This window comes from Oryctolagus cuniculus, chromosome 6 (genome assembly GCF_051225735.1).
Source record: "Oryctolagus cuniculus isolate XC-2025 breed Fujian yellow rabbit chromosome 6, ASM5122573v1, whole genome shotgun sequence".
Taxonomy (NCBI): Eukaryota; Metazoa; Chordata; class Mammalia; order Lagomorpha; family Leporidae; genus Oryctolagus; species Oryctolagus cuniculus.
Window position 1 is genome coordinate 18883520 of NC_142872.1, and position 23252 is coordinate 18906771.

The window sequence follows — 23252 nt, forward strand, 5'->3', positions numbered from 1 at the left end:
TTTAACCTGAATAACAACATGAAGTATTGTCAAGGTATTGAGTATGATTTTTAAAACATAATGTCTTTGAAATTCAAAGCTTCACTCCATATAAACAATCAGCATGACTTACTAGCAATATTTCACTGATATAACTCTACTTTCAAATAAAGAGAATGTTGTACAACTTTAGAAGCTATTACAAGTCCTTTGAAAATAAGTTGAGGACATATATCATAATGAGCAGTGATATATACAATATTACTTTAGCTTGAGCTTTTTTGCCCTCTTAAAAGTCCAGTGCTAGACAGCTCTTAACACATTTAAAATGTATTTCTTTATTTACTTATTTATTTAGAGTCAGAAAGAGAGGGAGGCATGGAGAAAGAGAAAGAATACGACAGAGAGAGAGAGAGAGAGACTGATTGATGTCTCATCTGCAGGTTCACTCCCCAACTGCCTACAAAGGTTAGGGCTGGGCCAGAGCCAAAGCTGGAATTCAGGAACACACTCCAGGTTTTCCATGTGGGCAGCAGTCAGTAACCTGAGCCATGACCACTTCCTCCCCAGGTCCTCACCGGGAGGAAGCTGGAGCCAGCAGCCAGAACCGGGAATCAAATCCAGGTACTCCAATGTGGAACGTGAGCATCTTAAGCACTAGACTAAATACCTATGCTCCATATCACATTTTATTAAGTTAAACTTCTTTGGCATGTCATGGTAAACCACTTGCCGTTAGGATGTAAGTATTAGGTCACTTTGTGCATCTGTGCTGGAGATTTTCAGTAGTTTCACTGCTATTCAAATCACAGTAAGTTGGTTTCTGAGTGGCATCACTCACCATGAACACGGCTCGCATAGATGATGTGCACCTGCAGCGTCCCCCGGCTCTGCTGCCCTGCCCGGCAGATGCCCAACGCTCCCATCCACACAACTCTGAGGACACTCACATCATCCCCTGCTGCAAGGACAAGTCTACACCAAGCAGTGCCATGCACCGTTTCAGAAACTCAACCTTAAACCAACCAGCACAGAAAACATCTCCAGAGGCTGTCACTGGCCTACGGCTGGAGGACTGGTTTTCTAGCTATGAACAAGGAGCATATCACATCAGTGACTGCTGAGAGCCACATTTTAACCTAAAAAAATCCTCCAGGATAGGGCAAAACGAAGAGTTAAATAAGGGTTAACAGAGGGAAAGCCTTGATCACATCCTACCTGAAACTCACCAGCCTTGTACTTTTTGTTATGGAATGTAATATGTTTCCTTATTGCTTTGAGCAGTTGACATCAGATTCTGAGAGTCTTGTAGCCAAGGACATCCTGACACCTCCCCCCTTCTTTTTAACACAGACTCCTAGTGTGAATTAAGCATCACGTTACAATTTGCCATCAGTCACTTAGTTAACACTATCCAAGACCACAGCCCCAAATTGGCCTCCCAAACAGGTCACTCCGGTGACACTTCTGTTGCTATCTCACAATCAGTAAGCATTCAAGTACAGACATAATCAGAGGAGAGCAGAAACACCGGTTTCTTAGAACTTTCATTGAATAACCCCAAAACCCACTTTTACAATACACAGACTACTTCCAAATGAGGTTCTCATCGCCCTTCTGTCTTCTTACCTCTTTCACACTGCGGGCCGGTGAATCCATAAACACACGCACAGCGGTTAGGTCCAATACAACGCCCGCCGTTCTGGCAACCATTGTCACAGACAGCTGTACAGGAAAACAGCAATCATTAGACAGGCATCCTTCAAGTGCAGAAGAGCTGGGTAGTGATGCTGCCAGTAAAGGCTGCTGCATTAAATGTACACACTCAAGCACAAGTTACAATTTGCAACACAGATTTCAGTCATTACGTTTAAGCTCAAATGAAGACACACGTACCTAATTTAAGCAAACCACTTTAATAAGCAAGCATTCCACAAAAGGTTTTTATTTTTATCAGAATCCCAAAAATTGGCCACACAGTCAGATTCTTGTTCTCTGCGCCCATAATGTAACTTTTCATAGGGAAGGACATAAAGAAAATATGGAGAAACGAATAGGAAAAAGGCAAACCCCAGCTAAGGGAACAAGGGGATACGGCAAAATAAAAGGAACATGTAAAAATCGGAGAAGTAAACAGAGCCAGAAAAAAGGGACAGGGAAATAGGAGAAGTAAAACCAAAAGGAAAAATTAGTGAAAAAGGATCATCAACGTTTGAGATCAACTCTCAGGATGCCTGCATTCCCTATCACAGTGCCTGTTCTGGTCTGGTGCCTGCCCACCTGCCGCAGTAATCTGGACATGGAGAATAGCAGCCTCCTCCTCAGTCCCTTTGCTCTCTGCCCAATCCACTCTCCGTTCGATCTTGCCCAAATGACATCACCAATTCAGCCAGACTCCACCAAAATCCTCTAGCTATCACTGTTGATCTTCCCTTTTTTTTTTTTTTTTTTTTTTGCCCATCACACTTGGTCCATCTATCAACACATTCTGCCTCCCATAGATTCTAATTCTAAAACAAAGGCTTACTTCAAGCACTTAACACATCTTCAACTCCTGCAACTTGCAGCCCCATGTGCCGGCACCACTAGTGGCCTCCAAACTGGCCTTTCTACAGTACAGTCTCAACACAGCCAGACCACCCCACACCACTGCTTCCCATCACATTTAGGATATGGCCGGCATTCTCTCTCTGGCCTGTAAGGCCCTAAACTCACTCTCGGACCCACTGTTCCCTCTTCCCACTGTACTCCAGACAACACAAGTCTGCTTCCTGCCACAGTTTCTCTGAATTTGCTTTTCACTCTGCCTAGAATACTTAACCCACAGATCTAAAATAACAGATGCAGGGCCAGCACTGTAGAAGAGGGAGTAAAGCCAAGGCCTGAGACACTGGCATCCCACATAAGCTCACATCCTGGCTGCTCCACTTCTGATCCAACTCCCAGCTAATGGCCTGGGAAAAGCAATGGAACATGGCCCAGGGGTTTGGACCTCTGCCACCACGTAAGACGCAGATGAAGCTCCCAGCTTCAAAGAATGCTTTCCAAAGAGCAATACTGGGGCAGGTGTTGTGGAATAGCGGGTTAAGCCACCTCCTGTGACACTGGCATCCCACAAGGGTGCCAGTCGACATCCCGGCTGCTACACTTCCAACTCAGCTCCCTGTAAATGCACCTGGGAAGGCAGCAACAGATGGCCCAAGTGCTTGGACTCCTGCCACCCACATGGTAGATGAAATGGAGTTCCAAGCTCTTGACTTCAGTCTGGCCCAGCTCTGGCAATTGTGGCCAACTGGGGATTGAACTAGCAGATGGAAGATCTCTCTCTCTCTCTTTCTCTCAATGTAACTCTGCCTTTCAAATAAATTAATTCTTTAATTATTATTTACATTTCTGGGAAAGTAGCTATGATCTTGAAATGTAATATCCTCATGTTAGCAAATACAACATTTCCAATAATTATATAGAATCCAAGTTGAAAACTGTTGTACCTACTTATTTTCTTTAAAAAGATTTATTATTTATTTGAAAGGCAGAGTTACAAACAGGCAGAGGCAGAGACAGAGAGGAGTCTTCCATTCACTGGTTCACTCCCCAAATGGCCACAATGGCCAGAACTGAGCTGATCCGAAGCCAGGTGCCAGGAGTTTCTTCCAGGTCTCCCACATGGGTGCAGAGGCCCAAGCACCTGGGCCATCTTCTACTGCTTCCACAGGCCACAGTAGAGAGCTGGATTGGAAGTGGAGCAGCCAGAACTAAAACTGGCACCCACATGGGATGCAGGCAGTGCAGGTGGCGATTTTACCTGCTAAGCCACAGCGTTGGCCCTGTACCTACTTCTTCATACTAAGGACGACAACAGTCTCTGCATGTAAGACAACACAAAAGGTGTCTTGAAATGTTTCTTGAGCTGGTACCTAGTAGTTACCACACTGATAATTGTGTTGGCTATGTATTTTGCTTGTACTGTATGTTCTGCTACTCAGACAAACCTTGAGAGAGCTGCACCCCATGGGTCACCTAAAGAACAACTTCTCAGGTGTACACTGAGTTTCTGACCCAGCACCTTTTACATTCCTCTGACTGGGAAGCGCGTCAGCACCAGAATGGTCTCACACGGGGCAGCTTCCCACTTCTGGGCAAAGAGCAGCAAGAGACTCTCCACCTGGGCTTGCCCTGCATGAGCTTCAGAGAAACACATGCACACAGACACATACACAGCCAAGACAGGTGCAGAGGCTAAATTCAGGCTGGAAAGGGCTGGTTTCAGGGCAGATTTCAGCAAACACTCTGCAAGATCGGTGGATGCAAGGCTATTTGCCCTGTGATTCTGAAATCATTACCATGGTCACCCTACAGAAGAAAGGGCTGAGTTTCCAGCAGGATGACTAGGACTCTTCTATGGCTATGGAACTCTTCAAAATGGAGTTTCAGTCACATCTCCTGACTTTTTGTAAGGTACAAAAAAAAAAAAAAGGGTAAAAATCTGCACCTTATAAACATGGTGTTCACAATAGACTTTTGTTTTTTACTGCTTATAAAAAACAGTGATTACACTGATTACATTGGCCCCACTTATTCTGGCCTCAGTGCACTGTATTCTCTTAAATTCCTAAATAATCTATTTCTCAAACGTTGGTCAACCTCAGGCCACCTTTACATACAGCTTTTGTCAAACTTCAGAACCACCCATGTAGGGGGTCTACAAACCCTGGCCCACAGGCCATGAGCTAAGAGGAGTTTTCTGTTTAAAAAATGAAAAGAATAAAAAAAAATGAAAATAATATCCTGTGTTGTGAAAAGTTTATGAAACTCAAATTTTAGTGTCTGTAAAATAGATGTGCAATAAAATCAGATTGGCAGGGAACCAATGCTCTGCACCTGATAAAATGCAAACGAAGTCAAAGGGACTGTCTTACCATTTACTATTTACTATGCAGCTTCTTTAATATCACGTCTTCGTACTCATAAGTACTTAAAAATATGTGAATTCCCACAAAAGACTCACAGTTTGGAAAATAATGAGCAGTATTCCCTGGTGATGTGTCATAATCTAGGAACTACGATTCTTAGATCCTTGCTAGAAGATTATTTCTTGATTAGCACACCAGTGAAGATATACTTTTTCTGAGTTAAAACTTCATCTTTCATAATGACAGCTGCTTTTAGAAACCATCCCATAACCTGTATGTGGTATTAAATACATATGAGCAAAACGTCAAGAAACTGGCTCTGCCAGGATTAATTCTGAGATATTATAAAAATCCACATGCAGAGAAAGGGGAAGAGAGGTAGAACAGACAGAGAAAGATCAAAGCAAATTCTACCATTTTTCAGGAAAGTATGCATGTGTTATGGAGCTAGTTTTTAAAAATATAAATATTTACCTGTGATATCTGTCAAATTTGATAAAATGTTGGAGGTATACAATATCTACATTCTACAACTCAAAAATTCTAATATAACTGGATGAATTCTTAGATTAAACATGAGACACTCGGTGCTGGCACTGTGGCACAGTGGGTTAAAGCCCTGGCCTGCAGTGCCAGCATTCTATATGGGCGCCAGTTCATGTTCCAACTGCTTCACTTCCAATCCAGGTGCTACCTGCTAATGCACCTGGGAAAGCAGTGGAGGATGGCCCAAGTCCTTGGGCCCCTGCACCCATGTGGGAGACCCAGAAGAAGCTCCTGGCTCCTGGCTTTGGATTGGCTCAGCTCCAGCCACTGCAGCCATTTGAGGAGTGAACCAGCTAGTGTAAGACTTCTCTCCCTCTGTCTCTACCTCTCTCTACAACTCTGTCTTTCAAATAAATAAAATAAATCTTTATCAGAAACTAAGTTATAAGGCATGGCATACTACATAAAATTATTTTTTTCAAAGCATCATAGGCTTCACAAGACCTTAAATGACAACCTAATAGGAAATGCCTGCTAAATCAAATTCCAGTCCATCCAGTCTCCTCCAGTGTTCCTTACGTTGTCCACAGTAAGTTCCAATGTATCCCTTCTGGCACTGGCAGTGGTCATCAGCGCAGGTCCCTCCATTCATGCATCTCACACTGCACTGCTGAACTGCAAAGGACAACACACATCCAAATGTCAATCACGATTACAGTCTGAGTCACAGTGATAAAACTACGAACAAAATATCCGAGTCACCGACAAATACATGTTAAAGAAGTAAATGTTACACCTCGCACCCATTTTTACAATGATTCATCCTATGTACATTCATGGGTGTATTGGTTATGTTTAGATTCAGTATGAATTTAAAATACATCATTTGATCAGTGTTATGCGAAGCCAACGGAAGGTGACAACTAGTGATAAGGTTTCTGGCATGCAGGGGGCACTCTACGCTCCAGAATGCAGTGGCTGAGTGCCTGCTGATGCACTTGGGCCCTTTCTAGTGGAGTTTGCATTCCAGTAGGGAAAAAGAACACAAGTAAAGTAATCAGACTGTAACAAACTGTCTGAAGGAAAACAGCCTGGGGACAAGGAGGAACTCAGATATAAGATGAGGCCAAGACTAGTGCCACATTTATGCCAAGGTCTGAAGGATGAGAATTTCCACGCCTGGGAAACACCAGGGAGGAAGTTCAGAAGAAGGACAAACAGCAAATCAAAAGACTGCAGGATCGGTCTGGGGCTGTGGTGCAGCCGGTCAAGCTGTGACCTGCAGCACTAGCATCCCCTGAGTTGCAGTTTGAGTCCTGGCTGCTCCACTTTCCATCCAGCTGCTTGCTAATGCACCTGAGAAAACAACAGAAGAAGCCAAATACTTTCGTCCCTGCCACCACATGAGAGACTTGGATGGATTTCTAGGCTCCTGACTTCTGCCTGGCCCAGCCCTGGCTGTTGTGACCATTTGGGGAATGAGCTATTGGACAGAAGATCTCTGTCTGTCTGTAATTCTGCTTTCCAAATAAATAAATACCTTAAAAAAAGATCTCAGGATAGTAAAGGGTTTCCTCTGAAGATCTGAAAGATTCTCATAATTAACACGAGCAGATGGGGAAAACACCTTGAAGAGCCAAGTTGAAGCCACTCAAGGGTTTACACTGTATGTCATATGCAACAGGGAGTCACTGACAGGGTCCACAAGTTAGAGTAGGGGTAAGAGCTTAGTGAAAGCAGTTAAGACTCCAAGCTCATGGCCCACATCAGAGTGCCTGTGTAGGAGATTAGTAGGTTCAAGAGTGCAAGTAAGAAAGGAAGGTTACTTGAACCACACTGTAGCAGTGGAGGTGAAAGGGAAAAAGGACTTGAGATTTATTTTCCAATGGAGTCTCAGAGCTTGGTAAAAGGGCTGAGGTGGAGAAAGGGAAGAAGTGGTTTACCCACTGCGTGGATGGCTGTGCTATCTGCTGAGACAGGGGAAAGTGGAAGCGTGCTTGGCCAGCAGTGAGTGAAGAATTTCACCCCTGACAAGCTGCTGAACAAGGGCCGTGTTACAATGTTGCTATGCTTTCAAGTAAAGATGTCAAACAGGAAACAGTCACAGGAGTGAAGGATGGACTCTGGAGATAGTTAGTATGTACTATCATTCTCAACATATCAGAAATCGAAGACATAGCCTTGTATGTAAATGAGTTCATCCACGGAGGAAAACACACTCATGAATACCGAGCTTCAAATGCAAGGCTGATGACAAGAAACTAAAAAAAAATATAATCACCAAAAGGAGCACCGTGGGCCAGCAATGTTACTGCAGTTTAAGGGTATTTCAAAGAAAAAGACTATTTTGGGATGAGAGCGATTCACAGTGCTAAAAGTTTTAGTTATGTAAGGCAGGATAAGGATTGTAAGGGTTAGAAAATTCCTATTGCAAAGAAGTAGGTATTACCTAAGGCCAAATGAATGCATGGATTCCCCACTAACCTACATATTACAAATTCGAGTGGGCCAGTGAATACCCAGCTGTACAGGCAGAGGAATTAAGATGCTGAATTTAAAACTTCTCCAGGATTGGGCTTTCCTGCTGAGCACAAGCAGGAGAAAACTCAGAACAAGGAACGAAGATTTGGGCAAGAGCATCTTGCAGACCATCAGGCAAGGGTAGTGGAAGAAACGCCATCATCTGGATGATCAAGAAAGTTTTGATGAATTTGAGTGACAGAGTTAAAACTGCTGGGAAACTGGCTATCCTCAGAGAAAAGTAGACTAATTTTAATCTTAAATTTCATCAAAAGACAAAGATAATCATTACATGAATCTTCAGTCTATTCCTGGTCTACTCTCCACTACTTTGTACAGGAGAAATCTGTAGGAAGGAATATTAAAACTACAACAATTTCATTCAAGCACAATTTGAAACAACGCAGATTTAAAGCATTTCTTTAATATTTGAGCATCTAAATAAACACCTCCTCCACTCTATTATAATATTACTATAAGTACTGGCCTAAAAAGGTAAATTTGGGCCCCAAGGACTAAATAATTTCAAACTGGATCACAAATAGTAGATTCTTAGTCACCCTTAGTTATGTCACAGAGTTTGGAGTTAATAAATGTAAAACAAAATAAATTAACATGTGGAAAGTAAACAGTGAGTACATAGTATCTCTGTTATATTCCCAATCCTCTTCTCCTTAGTTCTTGGTGAACCCACAAAGCAGGAAATGGGCTGCAATAGCTTAGGAAAAGGAGTAATAGAGCTTAGTGTTTATGTCTACGGCTTTAGCTGTCAGAACACCTGGATTGAAGTGTGTGTTACCTTGAAGCAGTCATGTATACCTGCCTTGCTTTGCTACTCTGTAAAATGGGTTAATAATGGGATCTCATAACAATATGAGAATTAACTAAGGTAATACAGTCGCACACTTAGAATAGTATGTAGCACATAGTTAAAACCTGGTATATTACAGCTAGTACAAAGAATTACTTCTCTACTGATACGTGGCTCCTCTATTGCATAGACAGAGTTTCCACACCAGAACTGAGGTTTGAGGCTACCAAAGGCCTCAAAAAATTTCTATATCGAAGATTAATACAGACCTAGTCTTGGAGGAAAACAACCAAGGATGTACATCTTCTCTGGAAAGGACATTGACTATTTACTCAAAACCTTAAGGATGGGACTGGTGTTGTGGCATAGCAGGTAACGTCAATGCCTGCAAAGCCAACATCCTATACAAGTGTGGGTTCCTGTGCTGGCTGCTCCACTTCCCAACCAGCTGCCTGCTAAAATGCCTGAGAAAAGCAGTGGAAGATGACCCAAGTGTTTGGGCCCCTGCCACGATATTGGAGACCCAGATGAAGCTCCTAGCTCCTGGCTTTGGGTTAGCCCAGCCTTGGGTCAAACAGCCATTTGGGGAATGAACCAGTGGATGGAAGATGGATCTCTATCAATCTCTCTCTCTCCCCCCATATACATGTATATTTATATATATAAATATATGTATAAGTATATATTATATATATAAAAATCTGCCTTTGAAATAAGCAAACAAGGCCACATATACAAAACATACTTAGGGCCCAGTGCTGTGGTGTAGCAGGTAAAGCTACTGACTGCAGTGCCAGCATCCCGTATGGGCACCGTTTCAAGTCCCAGCTGCTCAACCTCCAATCCAGCTCTCTGCTATGGCTTGGGAAAGCAGTAGGAGATGGCCCACATCCTTGGGCCCCTGCACCTGTGTCAGAGACCCAGAAGAAGCTCCTGGTTCCTGCCTTTGGATGGCCCGGCTCTAGCCACTGGGGCCATGTAGGGAGTGAACCAGCAGATGGAAGACCTTTGTCTTTCTCTCTCTGCCTCTCTAATGTTGTCTTTCAAATAAATAAGTAAATATAAAAAAAAAACATACTTGATTTTGATCCACAGGTTGGTGATATTTGGCCACTGGAACACGTACACATATTAGGACGGGAACAAAATCCATCTCCGCAGCTATTTCTACAAATTGCTGTAGAAAGTACAACAGAAAAGCAAATGAATGATCACAAAATGAACCACATTTTGCAAATAAGAAAGCTATACTTTGAAACAGCAAACTTGAAAACCTGATATAAAATATGTCAAAAATACCTAACTTCAGATATGTCATAAACTGCCAGTCTGCCTCACCAGTATCCTTAGCAAACAATGAAGCTATCTCACGTTCCCTAATGCTGTTTCTTTAACTCTATTGTCAATGCACTGCCTTTTCCATTCAAGGCTGGCATCTTGAATGCAGAATTCATCAAAGGAAGACAATCTTCATGCCCAGGGAGCTGGGAAGGTTGGGGAATCAGAGCGCTGGCATACCTTAGAGAACACAGCCCACTCTGTAAGGGCCCCTCACAGGAGACAGAGAATGTGAAACTGGCTGAGCCGGAGCTCCAGGCCCTAATGACTTGGCAGAGCCTCAGGGGTTCCACGCACATTCCTTCGCGGCTGGCATTTGACCTGCCCCTTCATCAATCTTCATTCCTCTTAATGACTCCCTCTCCCCTGCTCCAGCTTTCTTTTCCCATATTATCTGCAGGACCGAGCCTATCACTGCCACCCAGAAAAAGCTAAGAGCCAGAGCTTCCGATGAACACAGAGGTGCAAGGGTCATCCCAGCCAAGAACATGAGGCCCAGTGACACACACACACACACACACACCCCACAGACACTCAACCCTGGAGTGGAGCGCCTGCAGATAGGCTGGCTTCTCCAAATTTAGCATCTGCACATTCAGGAACTCCGAGATCTCTCTGCACCCACAGCTGAGCACAGAGGAAATGCTTTGTGTATCTGGTCAGTACTCAACACATCTAGTCCATACTCAGTACATCTGTTAACTTGTAAGCTCCATGACTGGAGGCCTGAAGACAGGAAGAACAGTGTCTGGGAAAGGCCTCAAGCCAGCTCTCCACATTTCTGTCAAGATACAAGTCTACCTTTTGCTGGGGTGGGGAGGGGTCCTGCAACCTTCACAGAGGTCTGGGACCCCCCAGTGATGTAAGCAAATTAACTCCTCCGAGTTGCCTTTTGATATTCAAAGAATATGCGCAGTTTCCATAAGTTCTGCTTATAAACAGAAATAGTGTTAAATATCCTGGTGTGCTGATTTAAAAAAAAAACAAACTAATTTTAGGCATGAATATGATTCTCATCATGGAGTTGACTATTATATGTACTAAAAAAGTTGTGATCATCAGTAACTTTCCAACGACCAATGGTCATTAAAATAGTTTTGTTTCAAAATTCCTTCCTCCCTACCAACTAGATACTCAGTGCATGCTTCAGTGAGCACCAACGTGCCCCCACCCAGATCCTAAAACCAGTGAAAGTCTGATGAGCAGGAGGCTGATCATCCTCAGTTACCTGTGACAGCTACAAATGTGTACACCTGTGAGCCAGGGAGACACAAGAGTGCTTAGGCCTGTTCTCTCCACACCTGTCTCAGATGATGGTATGCCTCCTCTAAATACATCCCTCCCACAACAGTAAAACCATGCAATAACAGAGGGAGACAATGCCCTGGTGCAGCGGTGTGACTTCAGCATGCTGGGAGAAGCTGCATAGCCAGGGAAAGAGTATGGAGCACCTCAGAAGTCCCAGGTCCTGTTCTCACTCTGCCACAGACCCGCAGCAAGCCCAGCGACAACCCACCCCCTCTCTGGGTTCAGTGTTCGCATAACATAAAATGGAAGGTTTCTACTGAGCTGATGGGCCTTCTGGTCTCAAATGCTTTGAATCCAGCTCCTTCCAGTGTTATTCCAGTGACCAAATTGCGGTTCATGGCATAACTTTATGACAGACCAATAAGAAACTTTGCCTTGTTCTACAAAAAGGAAAAAACAAAGGAAAATGCAAAAGTCAATTCTGTCCTTCTAGAAACAATGACCTGGGGGCCGATGTTGTGCCAAGGAGGGTTAAGCTGTGCCATACTGATGCTATTTGTGTTCCAGCAGCTCCACTTCTGACTCCACTTCCTGCTGATGAGCTGGGGAAAGCAGCAGGAGATGGCGCAAGCACTGGGCTCCTTCCCCTCGCATGGGTTCCAGACTGTGGGTTTCTGCCTGGCCCAGCCCAGCTGCTGTGGCCATATGGTGAGACCCATACTGTCTCTCCTTCTCTAACTCCACCTTTTAAATAAATAAATAAATCTTCAAGAAAGAGAAGTGTCTGGAAGTTTCAAAGTATTTCAGTGAACTTTTCAAGATCCAATTAAGAACACTAATAACCAGAGACTCAAATCAAAATGCATTCTTTGAATACATTCTTCCTCATGAATCTTAGAACTAAACAGATTAAAATTCTAAATGTTGACCATTTTAACCTTTCTACACACACAGATTGCAGAGATAAACACATGAGACAATTAATTTCCTAATTTGCATTTCATTTGTTGTTTGTCAGTTGTCTCAGAGCTTGTCTTTTGCTAAATGGTGGAATATAGATAAATCCAATAAAATAATTTGTTATGATGAGGGAAGCTTTGAATTAAATATAATTCTTGAGTTTGAATTTATAATATTAATTTGGTTATCAACTCCTCCTAGATAATTTTAAATATCAAAATAATTGAATTATTGCAGTCTGTTAAAAATTAAAAGTTTGGTGAGATGTATGCAACAGAATATAAAAAGCATTACACTTTTCCTCTAGTTGGGGCACTATTTTATACTCTCAGGTACTTGAATACTTTTTTAATGTGCTAATAATAGATATTTTTGTAGATATCTCTTGATACAAGTGTAGTAAATGTTTCTGGGAGACCCAACACTATCATTTCAAAGTTTATGCTTTTTGTAGATTTCAGATACATACAAATTCCAGTGTGTCTCATAAACACCCTAATATTTCCAGTAATAGAAATGGAGGCTACAATACTGTGAAATTTTCAAAGCTGACCTTCTAAACAAATAAAGGGCACACTGCTGCTCCAAGATGAAAAGCTCTCAAAGCTGACTCTAAATGGGCCATACACATATTTCTACTGTAAATATTCTGGAAGGCTTTGCTCTCTGGAATTCCCATTCCACTCTGATCCAATAAAATCTGACTACAGATTTTCAACACGTACCATAAAGCGATTCCTTCTCCTCGGCTGCACTCCAACTCAATAATGGCAGTCACACTCATTACACTCAGTGAGTCAGATTTTCCTCAGCGCCCAAGTCACTCCCGGCTAGTGTGGCAGGTGTGTGGTGAGTGACGTTAGCTGTTTGGGGATTCTAGGAAACCTTGTAAGTTTAAAGTGGCCATGGTCATCCCTACTGGCTTGAATACGTAACTGCACCCTGGACAAATGCTTCACACAGGACTTCTGTGTTAGAAGAAAAGACTGCAACACGCTTCCTTTTTAATAAAAATAAAGGCATACCATAAGGGCGTCTATTTAAAATATTTATGAATCATTTTAAAGAACACATTGCTGTTTTCCATATTAGCCTCATTACTGCAGATTGTGGGGCTTCAGGGTAGGGGAAAAAAAAAAAAAAAGATGAAACCACTCTTCAGCACCCTCAGAGTTCATTCCTTTTTGAAAAGTGACCAGAAATAGCATTAAGGGTCTATCTCAAAACCCACAAAACCAGTTAAGTATAGAGTTTGAGATGCTGCTACATCCATATTATCCCCTGGCTGGTGTGGCTTGCCCTCTTCCTCTGTTCACAGCTGTACAATTATCTCTTGCCTGGCGAAGGCTGGGGTCACTCCAAAGTCAAGGCAGTACTGTCTATGACACCAGTTCTCCTGCACAAGGCCAGCCACACTTCAGGGCCCAACTTCACCCACAGGTGAGGAAAGACAACCTCCAGCCCGTGACTGTGGGGCTGAGAACTACCCAGCTTTCCAGTTACAACTCAGAGGCGCTGGGTGCACACACTGGGAACTAAATAAAACCATGAACATGTTTAAGGTCTGGCATGCAGAATAAGTGGTAAGAGTCACACCTTGGAAATGGCTGTATGAGATTTGGGGTCTAGAAACCTCACAATCACACACCTTCCAGAAAGAGAAGGAAAAAAAGGCCACTTCTGTTGAAGTCTTTGGTTCACCTGGGTCAGCTCTCAATTGGCAGCAGAGCTCCTGCACGTGTGTTAGGTAGCTGTTGCGATGGAACTAGAGCTGGGCTCTGTATAAAGACCCAAGGAAAGCTTGACTTTAAGGCCCAAACCTCGTACAGAATCAAAAGCCAGACAATGTACCTAACACCATTGTGGTCTGATCTGAATTTCTCCTTTTTTTTTTTCTTTTCTTTTCTTTTTTTTTTTTTTTTTAAGAAAAACTGGTTTTGAGTTACCTAGGAGACTGTCCTACTCTTCCTTGGTCTGTATTTACAGACACGGAGAGAAAAGTTCCAAGTATCTTCGGAGCCTTTATCACCACTGCCCTTCAACAGGGTCAGGGCAGGAAGCCTGCAGGGACACAAGCCGGCTGCTGCTTCCAAGCCTCTGCAAGGGAGCCGCGCAGGTCCAGGTGATTCCTCCTGGAGGCCGCTAAATCTCATGGGCAACTCTGCGTCCCCCAGCTGAAGGCCCCCCGCTGCGACCCCAGCCCAGCACTCACGGACAATGCACTGGTTCCCTCCAGGCAGCGTCTTCCATCCCGGGCAGCAGTAGGAGTGGAACCTGGAGCCGCACACGTTGGGCCTGGCAGAGACAAGAGTGGTCATGCTTGCGTGGGGGCTTGGTGCAGGGTGCGCAGCGACACTGCTGCAGTCTTCCTAATGCAAAGTCCCACCGGGCAGGTTTCAGAACAAACACGCCCAAACCACCCAAATTCTTGGCGTTTGGTGGGGGGCAGGCGTGGGGGAGCCAGTCTTCCCTCGCTTGCCTTTATAAAGGGCTGAACAGACAGGAGAACGTGTAATTTGCTGCGATTCCAGCCTCCGGATGCAGAGAACAAAGAGAACATATTGCATTTCAGAAATCCTTGCCCTCTCCCCAAATCCACTCCTACTCCATCAACGGCCACCTCAGCCCCCGACGTGTCAGGCGCGGCGCGTCGGAAGGTGGAGCGCTCGGGCTGAGGACTGCAGAGCGAGCTGCAGACCCCCCTGCACACATCCTCAAACAAAAGGCTCGGAGCTGCGCCCCCGACGGCTATGGGCTACGCGGGGCGCACCCGGGCCCGCATTCTGCCCCACCGTCGGAACCCGTTCCGGCACCGGGGCTCTGCACTCGCTCAGCGATCCGCACTCGGGGACCCCGGGCCTACCCGCGGGCCTCCCTCCCCCCGAGGGAGGGCTCTCAGCCCGCAGAGCTGCAGGGTTGCGGCAGCCAAGTGGGGAGGCGCCCCTGGGGGTCGTCGGGTCTCCGGCGGCGCGGGCTGTGGCTCTGGCCAACAGAACAAGGGTCAGGGAGGCAGTGGGATGGGAAGCGGCCAACCCGGGACCCCCAGCCCTCGCCCCTAGCCGGCCGCCCACCTACCCTCGGAGCACGTCCTGCTGTCCTCGCCTGCGGACGCGGCTGGCGGCCACGGTGCCCTCCTCCCGGTACTCCGGGGCCACGAACCCGCCCTCGGAGCCCGCCGCTGCGGGCCGGACCTGTTGCGCCGGCGGCTGCGCCCGGGGCGGCTTGGGCGGCGGAGGCTGAGGCTGGCTGGCGGTGCCCTGCGCCCAGAGCGCCACGCAGCCCAGCCACACGAAGTAGGGCTGGAGACACAGCCGCCGCCGTCTCCCCATCGCCGGCGCCGAGAGCGCGCGGACCGAGGCCCGCCGAGAGGGAGCTACCAAAGACAAAATCTGTGCGGCCCGGAGAAAAGTCAGGGACTCCGGCGCCCTTCGTCGGCTGCCCGGGCTCCGGCTCCCTGCCCCAGCGGGAGCCCCAGACAGACCGCGGTGCGGGGCGCGGGGCGCGGGGCGCAGGCTCTAGCGCGGTGGGCGGCGAGGCGCGGCGGCGGAGCGTCCAGCAGCCCCGCGCGGTCCACGTTGCATCCCCCAGGCCACGGCCCCGAGCGACTCCGGGACCGCCAACGGGTGGGGGCGGGAAATTACAAAAGTAACCCGAGCAGCCGCGGCGTAAAGTTACAAAGAAAGCGGACCTCGAAAGCAAAAAAAAAAAAAAAAAAAAAAAAAAAAGGTTTGCGCGCAGCGGGTTCCCGTGCGCTCCGGGGCAGAACAGATCGCGGAAAGCTGCTAGAAGTCACCAGAAAGAAGCAGGCGAGCGAACAAAAGTCGCCCCCGCGAGAATAAGAGGGTCTGCTCCGCGCCCGCTCCGAGTCCCTCGGGGCAGCGACGCGCGGGCGGGCGGCGGCTGTGGAGCCGGGCGGAGGTGCGCGGGGCCCGGGCTAGCGGGCGGGCGGCTGGACGCCGGGGAAGATGCGGCGGTCGAGGCGCGGCGCGGGGCTTTTAGAGGCCCGGCGGGGCGCGGGGCGGGCCGGCGGGCGGCGGCTGTCAGTGGGGGCCGCGGCGCAGCGGTCCACACGTGGAGCGCAGCCCGGACCTAGGGGCCGGCTCAGAGTGGGCGGGGACAGACTGAGGGGCAACGGCGTGGGGAGGACCGCGGGGAGCGCGGTGGGGGAGGGGCGGAGGAAGGAAAGGGGGAGGTGGGAGGGCGGAGGGAGGGGAGGGGAGGGGAGGGGACGGAGATTGGTGAGAAGGGGGCTGAGCCTGAGGGGAAGGCCGGGGCTGCCGGAGGGACCTGGAAGGAGGGATTGGCGAGCCCGGGTGCGAGAGGAAATGAGCGGGGGATGGGGGCGAGGTGAGGGCGAGAAGTGGGGAAGGGGAGGGAGGGCCGCGGTGGCGGGGAGGGGGTCCGGGGGCCGGCGGAGGGACGCGGCGGCGGCCGGGCTTCCCGTCCCCCTCGGCGGGCCGCCGCTGTTTTGACTGCCTGTACAAAGCGCGCAGACGGCGGGGGAGGGGGCGCGACGCTCCGGATTTGGGGACGCAGGCAGCAGCCCCTTCCCCTTCCCCCTCACCCCTCCTCAGCCGCCGCCCTCGCCTCGAGGCGAGGGTCCCTAAACGCGCGCTGGACCCGGAGGCGCACGGCCCCTCAGGCCGGCGGCCGCAAGGTTAGCCACGAGGAGGGCTTCTGCGCGGAGCCGGTCCCCGGGCCGGCTGTGGGGAGCTGCAGCCCGCGCGGGAGTCGCTTGCGGCCTCGGTGTGAGGAGGCCGGGCCTGCCCGCGCCCACCGGCCCACCGGCCCACCGGGAGCTGTCCCGCCGAGAGACCGGGCGTTTCCACAGGGAGGCGCGCCCTCCGCTGCCCTCAGAGCGCCCGCGCCCGCGCCCGCGGGGGCCCTGGGCTGCGCTCCGGCGCCGCGGTCCTGGACGCCCACGCGGGGCGACCCCGGGCCAGACTCCGCCGGGGTTTGCCTCCGGGAAGGATTGGAGACCCCACGGGGTCCTGCGCCAGGGAGGCGGTGTCGTGGCGGGTAAAGGGGGCTCGCGCCCTTCTGCTGTGTGATGAAACCCCAGCAGTCGGTGCAGCGACTGTCTGTACCCCTAGGGCGCCTCTGCACCCCCGCTTTGGGGTCTTCGTTTGTGGCCCTGCCACAGGAGGTCCTCTCTCCGTCAGTGGAATTTATAAAGGTCAGGCCCCCCTGAAAACGGAGAATGACCATCCAAGCACAGTTTGGAGAACTACAAGAGGGAGCTGAGACTGAATTATCCAGGCCTGGCCTGGGGAACCTTAGATTAAAGGGGGGGGGGGGGAATGGCATTTGTATATATGTACATGTGTATATACACGTATATGTTATATAAATAGTAACCTGGCCCAAACCGCGCAGATATGCTATTTGACAGCCAACGTTCTCTGAGAATTGGCACACCACCCTTCTTTAGTTCCCCGATATAGTCTTAAGGCAGTAACCCTTCTTAGAATTAGTCTTATAAAGCAGAAGAAAAATTAGGAGTTCACTAATTTGTTAAAATCCAAAGATATTAGAGTCACAGAGGTGTTTTTCATCTACTTTTCTTCAAACAAAATGATTTAACTGCAAGAGCTAAATGAAGAACTATCTCTAGGGTTGGGGAAGTGTTTTCATGAAACCTTTAAGTCATCATTTAAAACTTAGATGAGTTCATCGTTCTCCATCCTATTAAATCCAAATGCTCTAAAGTTGCATATGCCTCTACTCTTTCACCTAGCTACTCAACTTTTAAGAATCTATATTGAAACATGCAAATAAAAAATGTCAATAATTGGTACATTAGATTGTTCGTTGTAGCACTGTAATACCAAAAGACAAGAAACACATCCTATTAGTAAGGAACTGATGAACTAGGGTTTAATCCGTTCATTGGGCTACTGTGCAGCTGCAAAAACTGGATGAGGAAGAATTCTCTTTTCTCTTATGTAGTGATCTTTAGCATATATAGTTAAATATTTTTAAAAGGCAAGATGCAGATACATTAGTTCATTAAGACAAAGTTTATCAGGGGTGGGGTAAAGTTGAGTGTGATGAGTTATTTAATGTATACAGAGTTTTAGGATGATGAAGAAGTTATGGAAATGAATAATGACACACAAATGTGGTTCACTTCATGCCACTGAATTATACACTTAAAATGATGTAAATTCTGTTTATAAATCCTAAAATAAATGGAGATTATATAATGTACTTCTAAGTAACAAATGTCAAAAAGAAAGTATAAACAAAGAGTATTTTGAACTAAATGAAAATACAACTTAGCAAAAGTTGTGAGATGCAGTGAAAGCAGTGTGCAGAGGGAAATTTATAGCACTGAATGTTCCCTTAGGGAAGAAGAGAAGTCTAGCGTTTGTAATCTAAGTTTCTATTTAGGAAACTGGGAGAAGAGCAAATTAAATCTAAAGTAAATAGAAGAAAAGAAACAATGAAAATTACAGCAGAAATCAAATAAAGTGTAGACTGGAAAACATCTAGAACAAAAAACTGGTTCTTTGAAAAGAACAGTAAAGTTGGTCCATCTGTAACCATGCTTACCAAGGGAACGGAGAGGACACAGAGCTTGCTGTCATCGTAGATGAAAGAGAATCACCACTGCTTATCCCATGGATATTAAAAGGACAAAAAAAAAAGATTTCTATGAACAGTTCTGTGCTGCAGATTTAATAAATGAAGCGTGTAATGCCTTGAAGGACATCAACCAGCAGTACTCATGTTGAGATAAATAATTCATATGATCAGGCTTATAGCTACTAAAGAAACAGTCAATTTTCTAAAAGAGAAAGTGTTAGTTCAAATGATTTTTCAGTAGTATTTTCTACAAGTTCAATAGAATTTTACCAACAGTCCAAGGAGCAAATAATACTGCCATTGTATAATATAGAAAATAAGCAGAAGGAACATTTCCTGACATTCCATGGGACCAGCCTTTACCTAATATCTAAACCAGAGACAGGACCAGAAAATTACAAACATCTCTCATGAACATGGATGTGGAAACCCTGGACAACATAGCAGCAAATAGGATACAACAATGTATAAAAAGAATTACACACTGTGACCCATGAACGTTGATTCCAAGCATAAAAGATTGGCTCAACATTTAAAAAGTAACTAATCAGTTACATCAAAGAAGAAAAATCTAATGATCATATCAGTACAATACCCCTTCATAATAAAAAGCATTTGACAAAATCCAATACCGTTTTTGATTAAACAAAACCTCCCAGCAAACTAAGAATACACAGGGATTTTCTGAACTTAATAAAGAACCTCTAGAAGAAACTTCCAGGTTGCTTCATACATAATGATGAGAAACGGACTATTATCCAAGTCGGGAAGATTCAGATTGGGATTGTTCCAGGATTGGGAACAAAGCAAGGATGTCCCCGTCACCACTCCTGTTTAACACTGTACTAAGACAAGAAAGCAGAATAAAAGTAAGCAGATTGGGAAGGAAGAAATAAAACTATGTTGGCAGATGGCATGATTATCTATGTAGAGAATCCTAAAGAATCAAGAAAAGGCTCCTGGAACTAATAATTGATGATACTGGGGTTGCAAGATGCAAGGTCAATTAGAAAAGTCAATTGCCTTACTTCTTCCACCCATGAACAACTGTCAAGTTAAAAAACTTTGGTAGAACTCTAACACGATGTGTACAGTATGTATATGAGGAAAACTATAAATAAAACTATAAATAAAAACTGTAAATAAGTAGTGACACTCCTTGTTCATTGATTGGAAGACTAAATCATGTTAAGGTGTCTCTTTACATTTTATCTGTGTAATCACCCCCATGCCAATTAAAATTCCTGCAAATTATTTTATGGGTGTGGACACAGATTCTCAAGTTTCTATGAAAGGGCAAAAGACAGAAAATTCAACACAGTCCTGAAGAATAGCAAAGTCAGACAGCTGATACTACCCAACTTTAAGGCTCACTGTAATTGGAAGGTTTAAATAATTTTTTAAAGATATTGGTAGGAAAACTTCGATCAGATTCTACATTTTAAGCATTATTTTCTGATACAGCAGTTTTAGACTGTATTTGTTGGTGTCCTCTATCAGGATCAGATAGCACACTGTACTTCCTACTATCTCTTTTCTCATTTTGACCTTGCGATTTTATTATTTTTGTTCTGATGAATCCCTTTACATAACAAACAATATACTTAGACCACCACTTACTGATTTACTCACCTTGAAATGGCTATTTATCACTAAGAAAAGTGAGAAATACAGTAAATTTCTTTCACCAAAGTTTGGATTGTATTATTACTATTTTCACAGTTTATAATTAACCAAGACAACACTGTCCTGTAGTTATCCATTAGGGGTGAATTGGAAATAGGGCAGAGGCATTAGAGTTCTTAGTTTTTTTTTTTTTTTTTTTTACAGAGTTAAAGACAGTGAGAGAGAGACAGAGAGAAAGGTCTTCCTTCCATTGGTTTACTCCCCAAGTGGCCGCTACAGCTGGCGCTGTGCCGATCCGAAGCCAGGAGCCAGGTGCTTCCTCCTGGTCTCCCACGTGGGTGCAGGGCCCAAGCACTTGGGCCATCCTCCACTGCCTTCCCTGGCCACAGCAGAGAGCTAGACTAGAAGAGGAGCATCTGGGACTAGAACCAGGTGCCCATATGGGATGCCAGCGCCACAGGCAGAGGATTAACCAAGTGAGCCATGGCGCCAGCCCCTATTTTGCAGTTTTATTTCTTTTCCTGCGCTTATATTATTTTGTCGTTTTCTTTCATTTGCACCAGCCCTGCATAATGTTTAACTTAACTCCATGTTGCTGTGTTTCCTTTTCTTATTTCGTACATGAGTAAAATATATTGATGTTCTCATTGCTTTGCTTTTCTTCTCCAAGAATGATTCATCCTTGTATACTTGATTGTTTGGTTTATAAAAGCTATTTTAAATGCCTGTTGCTTGAGAGTGTCTACCATTTGGTTTTATATCTGAATAAATTGTTGGTCTGAGGATAAATCACAATGTTTTAGAGTGACATTTGTTCTCATTAGCTCTTTGGACACCACTGCAACTTTTTCTCACAGCATTGATTATGCTTGTGGGCCATTATGGGGCCAACCTGATCTTTCCCTCCTATCCCCACTGCACTTGATACAGGTTTTCTGCCTGGAGAATGCTCCTGTTATTGTTGAATTTCTGTGAACTTAGGGAGGAATTCATGATTGCATGAATTTATGATTTTTCCCTGGAATATATATATACATATATATAAAATATTTGTTCTACAGATTTAATTCTTTGCATTTTTTGGAAAATTGTCTTGTTTGCATTCCTCACTCCAGTGACATAAATTCTCTTTGCCTGCTCTATTATTTGCCACTCACTTGTTTCACTCTCCCTGGCTTTTCTTCCATTCTAGGTGTGATTATGTCTTTGTTGGTAATTCTGTCATAGCCAAGTTTATACTTGTTAAATTTAGCCATTTGGGGGTTTGGTTTGGTTTTCCTTATAGGTTTTTTGTATCTTCGGTTTTCATTTTACTGTATTGTGTTTCATCTCTTTTTAAGGTTCTCTACTCTTACTAGTCTTATACTTTACTATGTTATTCCACTAAACAAAATCCTGTTTGTAGGAAATTTCTTGTTTTGTTAGTTACCTTTTAGATTAAATGTGTTGCCTGTGGCATATACTGGGGTAACATAGTCAGTATTTGTTCTTTCCTACTGACACTTCCTAACCACTCATTTCATTCAGTACAGTAATATATCCAAGTTCTTGTTCAGTTAGCGGTGGCTAATGCCTTTCTTTCGAGTTTCTGATCAGCACATGAGCATTCAAATTAAACCTCATATTTTTCCTTGTTCCTTGTATATTGAGTCACCTTTCTCTGTGTTTGACAATCTTAGTATAATTTTTTGAAACTTGTCACTCATGTTTCTTGCATATATGTATTGGGTTTTGGATTAGAAATAATGTTTTACTGCAAAGAATCAAATAGTGAATTTAAGGAACCTCCCTTTCTCTTTCAGTTGCACATTTTGAATTGTATGGCATGAAGCGCTCCCCTTTTCTTTGAGCCTGAGGTATTTTGACTGGTTTGGTCCTATTTGTTATTCTATCATTAGGATTGGGGAAAGGGAGAGTTTTAGATGTTTTTATTCTACCATCTCAAGTTGGAAGTCTGTACGAATACTTTAAATAAATTTTAATCAAAGTAATATAAACAAATGGTCACAAATCAAATCATGCAAAAATATTGTGTTAAGAAACATCTGAGCTCAGCTCCACTGTGGCTTAACTCAAACCTTACTCCTGGGAAGTATTTTTTTCCTTTTCTCTGGAAATGGAGGAAAAATTTACATACTGTGAAATGCACACTTATTAAGTGTAAAGTTTGATGAGTTATGACAATGACACATACCCTAGTAATCTCTTCTAATAAAATAGGGAACATTTGAGAGAAAGATCCCTTACACGGTTTCCCATTTAATCCTCTTCCCACTCTACCCCCATCTCAGAGGCAATCATTGTATGGTTTTCCTTCACTCTAGATTAGTTTTCCTATTTAAAATTTCATATAAATTGAGCCATACAGTACTCATTCTTTTATGTCTTGCTTTTTTGACTCAGCATACAGTTTTCACATTTCATTTATATTGTAGCATGTATGAGTGGTTTACTCCTTTTTATTGTTGAAAAAATATGAAATTGTTAAATTAAAACTTGTTTATCCTTTCCCTGGATGACAAACTTTTTAAAACCTCTGTCAGCGTTTGTGGATACATCTTTCTATACACTTAGGTTTTCATTTCTCATGAGTAATTCTACCTAAAAGTGGATTTTCTGGTTATAATAGAGTAGTTGTATTTTTAACTTTATGAGAAACTATTAGAATAATTTATTATGATTAGAACAATTTATAATTTTTATTCCATTTTACACCCTCTGGCAATGTGTGAGAGTTTTGATTGCCTCTTCTCAAAAGCATGTGGTACGGTCAGTCTTTTTCA

At 44.8% G+C, this 23252-nt stretch overlaps 1 protein-coding gene and 1 long non-coding RNA gene across 5 annotated transcripts in view; one reads left to right on the top strand and one right to left on the bottom strand.

Annotated features, from left to right (window-relative positions):
* FBN2 (fibrillin 2) overlaps positions 1–15599 on the bottom strand; it is a 236114-nt gene extending 220515 nt beyond the window's left edge. For both annotated transcript variants that reach the window (XR_016235341.1, XM_002710087.6), the window contains exons 1-5: positions 15331–15599; positions 14468–14550; positions 9788–9886; positions 5958–6053; positions 1609–1704 (exon numbers count right to left, since the gene is read on the bottom strand). Coding sequence is in view for 1 of the 2 variants with exons in the window: in XM_002710087.6 (XP_002710133.2) it covers positions 1609–1704; positions 5958–6053; positions 9788–9886; positions 14468–14550; positions 15331–15584 (628 nt within the window). In the remaining variant the exon portion in view is untranslated. The remainder of the gene's footprint in view (positions 1–1608; positions 1705–5957; positions 6054–9787; positions 9887–14467; positions 14551–15330) is intronic.
* A 438-nt stretch (positions 15600–16037) lies between these two features.
* Positions 16038–23252, top strand: part of LOC138850135 (uncharacterized) — an 85341-nt gene continuing 78126 nt past the window's right edge. For 2 of the 3 annotated variants that reach the window (XR_016235343.1, XR_016235344.1), the window contains exon 1: positions 16038–16173. This is a non-coding gene — a long non-coding RNA (uncharacterized LOC138850135). Of the gene's footprint in view, positions 16174–16474; positions 16603–23252 lie in introns of those variants that run through there. The other variant, XR_016235345.1, reaches the window with a different exon arrangement.